Source organism: Morone saxatilis, unplaced genomic scaffold (genome assembly GCF_004916995.1).
Source record: "Morone saxatilis isolate NCDOM2014 unplaced genomic scaffold, NCSU_SB_2.0 Contig9, whole genome shotgun sequence".
Taxonomy (NCBI): domain Eukaryota; kingdom Metazoa; phylum Chordata; class Actinopteri; family Moronidae; genus Morone; species Morone saxatilis.
Window position 1 is genome coordinate 22,961,968 of NW_023340268.1, and position 4,865 is coordinate 22,966,832.

General features: G+C 41.6%; 1 protein-coding gene across 1 annotated transcript; it reads right to left on the minus strand.

Annotated features, from left to right (window-relative positions):
* Window positions 1-1,048: 1,048 nt before the first annotated feature.
* gtf2h4 (general transcription factor IIH, polypeptide 4) lies at window positions 1,049-4,865 on the minus strand (the record flags this gene model as incomplete). The annotated part of the gene is made up of 6 exons (XM_035681027.1): window positions 1,049-1,339; window positions 1,882-1,943; window positions 3,567-3,645; window positions 3,741-3,788; window positions 4,028-4,158; window positions 4,682-4,865. Coding segments are annotated over 6 exons (615 nt in total), but the record flags the coding sequence as incomplete, so codon positions are not given.

Genomic DNA, 4,865 nt, shown 5'->3' on the forward strand with positions numbered 1-4,865 from the left:
TGAGCTGGGATATAACCAAGGAAGGCGAGAGGTGAGTTCTCTCTTGATCTCTCAGCCAGTGAATAAAGTACCTGCTTCTACTTCAGACATAAAAACGGTCTGAGCGAGTTCTTACTAGGCGTGGTGGTCGTTAGTCATGTAAAAGAAGTGTGTTGTGTCTCTGCAGGACTTACTTCTGTGATGTATGTGTGTTTGATTGTGGATCATACGTCTTTGCTCGCAAGGTTATTAGTGATTGAGCTTTTACTCTCTCAGCAGGAGTAATTCCGTCTTAAACTAGTGCAGCCATACTTGCGATCGGCCACTGCCCTTTAAAGTAATAGGGATCTATCAATGATACTCCAATCCATTTCCTCCAGCATCTCCGGACAATCGAAAGTATTAATCATATGCAACCAGAGCAAGAGTCCCCTTTCAGTCATACAGGGCGTGCCCGGTACAGAGAGGAGCGACCGTACAGAGAGACCGCTGTCCTGTGTCTGCCATTCCGATGATAACTCGTGGAGGGGAGAGATGGCCGATGGTTGGTGTTTACAATCCCTGCTGCCTCATCACTGGATGTCGAAGTGTCTTGAGCAAAGATACTGTCCCAATGGATTGACTTCAAATTCGATCAATACAATGTAGACACGTTGGTGATCAAAAGTTAATCAAATATTTACTATGCATCAAACTGTGTGTCCGTGGAGTGGCGCTGAATTTCAACCTTTCGCACTGAAGAGTCTCTCTATGAAAGCTTAAGTCTTTGGCACGGTTTCTGAAACATGTGACGACATACAAAGGTCTCCCTCGGCTTCCGGCGATGAGGGTTTAGGCATGGGGCAATGTGGTGTGGCATGGCTGCGGCAGGCGACTGCCGTGCCATAGACATGGGTCTATGGCGAGGTCTCGTCCAATGCTGCTTGCAGCTTTAATTGGTATTGATGTTGATACATATTGCTATTGTTTCATTGACCGCTCTTTTATGTACAGTATAAAAGACAGTATTTCATCACTGGCTTATCTGAAAATGACATAACTACTTAAAAAGGAAAGAGGAGTGAGCAGATGTATTTTCTCCATTTAATCCAAAATACATAGAAGTCAACATTTTGTGAAACAGACAAAATAGTTATATCATCTCCATTCTCCTACAGCAGTGAACAACTGTAGCAGCAGGAAAATCCTGACACTGGAGCAATAACTGTCATCAGGTGTGAAATCACTGCGCCTTCTTCTCTTCTTTCCATTACGTGTGGGACTTCTGTCGCTTCCAGAACCTCTTGACGTCGCTATGTCCCTGCGGCGTCACGACCATCACCCTGTGAGCCACGTCCTGCCACACCAGGCAGCCCAGACCCTGCACCACAACAGCTACGTTAAACAGCAGCAGACTACTGGACGAACGGACAGTCTGAGCCCCTCACCAGCAGAGAATTCATTTAAAAAGGGAAAAGATCATTTAACAGGGACTGCTGTAACTGCAAGGAGTTATTGATTATGTCATTAAATGATGATAGAGCTTTCATGAGTTGGAAAGGTCAAGAATAGGGAGGGGAGGATAATTTTCTAGAGCTAGTGTTGAACATGTGGTTTACACCTGCAGGGATTACTGGATCGTCATTACAGCACACATAACAGAAGAACACCTGAGATGAACAGATTTATTTTAGCAAAGGGAATTGGAAATGTGAAAATCTCTTTTGACATTGCTGGATGAGATCCAACTATCATGGCTGATGATCTGTTCTGGTTGTCCCCACCCACGTTTTCTTTTTTTTGTTGTTGTTGACTTATATCTCCGTCTTCGTTATTTTGTGTAAGAGTACTAAGTGTATATACATATATATGTATAATCTTGATTACAAAACATAACATTCAGTTGTGGAGATAAAATCCTACCTGAGCTCTGTCTCGCAGCACCTCAAAGTCAGCCTGGGAGAGGAACTGGTTATAGAGCACTCCTGAAGACAGACAGGTGATTAATGAGGTTAAAGGCCAGCACAGCTTCGATACTCATCCTCTCTATTACAGTGTACAGCAGCTCAGACAGCTCTATTGACTGAGCTCTATTAACAAGCCAACATCTGTTGGTCATAAAGTTCAGACAGGACAAATGAAGATGGACTGAGAAATCAATCTCAGGCTCCACTACATTCACTTTCCCACTTCCTGTCAGTCAAGTGTTTCTAGATTCCAGTTTTTTTGTAATGTTCATGAAGCAGAAAATTCAAAGAAATGTTCCAAATTAAAGCCAGTACTTAAATAATTCACCAGTTATTTCCAGCCATTTCCAGTATTTGCCATTTTAAAAACATTTTTAAGCTTTTAAGCTACTGTCAACGGGAATGCCGGCCAGGAAGAGTTTGCAGGGTTCCCACTCTTTCAGAAATAATTTTCTGGGACTTTTTCTGGACATTTTCCAGGAGTTTTTCTCCTTCCTCTGAAAATACAGGACAGCACTTGCTCACAATCAGTGTCATCAAGCTTGCTTTCGTGGCATGCTTGGATGTTCTCACTACAGCCAATTTTTCCAGTGGAGCATAAATAAGAGTTCAAATCAGGTAGAATTTATTTTACAGAAAATTAATCTTCTTATCCTTTAGCCTATTAAAATAAATTCAGAAAGTATTCGTTGCACGTAGAAATAACAATCAATTACAACAACAAATGTGACTGAGGGGCTAAAATACAATTAAACTTTTCCAAGACAACATTATGATGAAAGATTATTTACAGGATATTTGGTAATTATTTTATTTCAAACTGAAGAGCAGACAAAGAGAGAGAGAGTGAGGGACAACGAGCAGAGAACGGTGAACCAGCTGCTGCAAAGACTGCAAAGCTCATAAGACTGCTGGTGTTCCTGTTGGTGTTGTGACCCTAGGTTGTGGTCACTGTTCTATAGCAGATGTCCCTGGGGATATTTTATAGTAGATGTCTTTTAGGTCAGACAAACAACTGAAAATTTTAAATTAAAGTTTAACAGGGAGATTTTGCTGAAATTGTGGTGACACCATCAATTTGATTTGATTCAATTCCAGACTCATCGCTCTGCTCGTCTTGTTGGACTACATACATATAAAGTCTGCATATACATTCTACAAGTTTTTCTTTTTTTTCGTCAATACTTATTTTCTTCACTTGTTACTTCCAATGGCTTCTAAAACTCAGCCCTTCCTACAGATGTTTCATAGTTACAGTCTACCAGGACAGCTAGGAATTTTGCCCTTTGAGCCACTAGTAGGCTTTTAATGTAAAACATGCCAAAAGTGGGACAAACAGCAATTAATTAGTCATTGAAAACAGTATTTGTTTAAAAGAGGAGTGGTGAGTAAGATATGATTCTGTTATACTGAAGGAATTAGTACTGTGGAAATGTACATTATATTGAGTTCATCAAGACAACAGGTAAACACGGAGGAGCAGATTAGAACAGGAGCAGACCAGAAAACAAGGAGACGTGTTACTTAAATACTAGCAATTAGATCAAAAAGACCTGTCATCTATAAACATCAATGAATTCCAGACTATTCCTTAGGCTTGTACACACACACACACACACACGGAAAAATAAGCATGCTTACCCTCTGTGAACTGCAGTCGATCTCTTTCTAGCTCCCACAGTCTGATCTGATCTGTTATGGTTGGAGGCAGGACTGGGGTCTGAAGCACAGAGATGGAGGAGAACCAGTCATTATTATTAGAGTTAAGTGTGAGAACGGAGAGTCGGACAGACAGGGTCGGAGTTGATACAGTACCTGTTTGAGCATGACAGGGTGAGCTCTGGTCCTTAGAAAGTGAATAATCTTGAGGGTAAGAGAGACTTATTACAAATCAGGGCTTTTTTAAATGCAATTCAAGTGACTACATTGACTAATCACTGCAGCTCTAATTTACAGAACAATTACTGTATCATAATATATACAGTTATCGTGATATAAAATGACATATCGTCATAGAAGATTTTGGCCATATTGCCTTCCCATAGGTCAGGATTTCACCCTATATCCCCTGTGGTAGAAGAGTGCATACAGTAGTTGAGTACCTGTTGTGCAGTGATGCCATTGGCGATGGCCTGTTGCACTGACTCCCTTGTAACCTGAGCCACCACTACATTAGGGAAGCGATACAGCATTTCACTGAAGAGGGCCACCAGGGCGATTTGAAGTTCTGAGTCTGGGAAGTACACACAAAGGAGTCAGTACAGTCCCGTGAGGTAATGCCATCATTTGAACGGATGGACAATTGTCCATCCGTTCAAAAGCTGCAATGTAAAGCATCTTCAAACAAGGAAATGGGATCAATGAACTGAGAAACTGAATTATGGTTAGAGGTGTTGGTAGGTATATCTTTACGCTAAGCTAGGCTAACCNNAGTTCTGTACTTAACACACAGACACGAGATTGATATCCATCTGAACATCTCACTCTCAGAAAGAACACCAATAAGCAGTTTTCCAGAAAGATGGGTGGTAGTCACTGGTTTTAATGATATGTGGTGCAGTGTGGTGTTGTTCAGTTATGTGCAATGCATCAGAACAGACAGGAGAAAACCACAGCCAGCTGGTGTGGCCATAATCCAATATACAAGTCTCCCAGCCTTCACAACAATGATCTCATATGAACAGAGACTTCCACTGTGTAAAATGATTTTATTAGTGTTACCATGCAGAACAAAATCTTCCAGTGATTAGACATACTTGTGTAGGCGTAGATACGATAATTGGTTTCTACCACGATGAAGCCTGCATCTCCAGTGGCAGGAGTGGAAGCCAAGTTAGAGGAGGAAGAGGAAGAGGAGCTGGTAGTCACTCCTGCAGCCAGAGTGATGGCCAGTCTGGTGGGATAGTACCGCCTAGACTTTCTCTGATGACAAAAGACAAA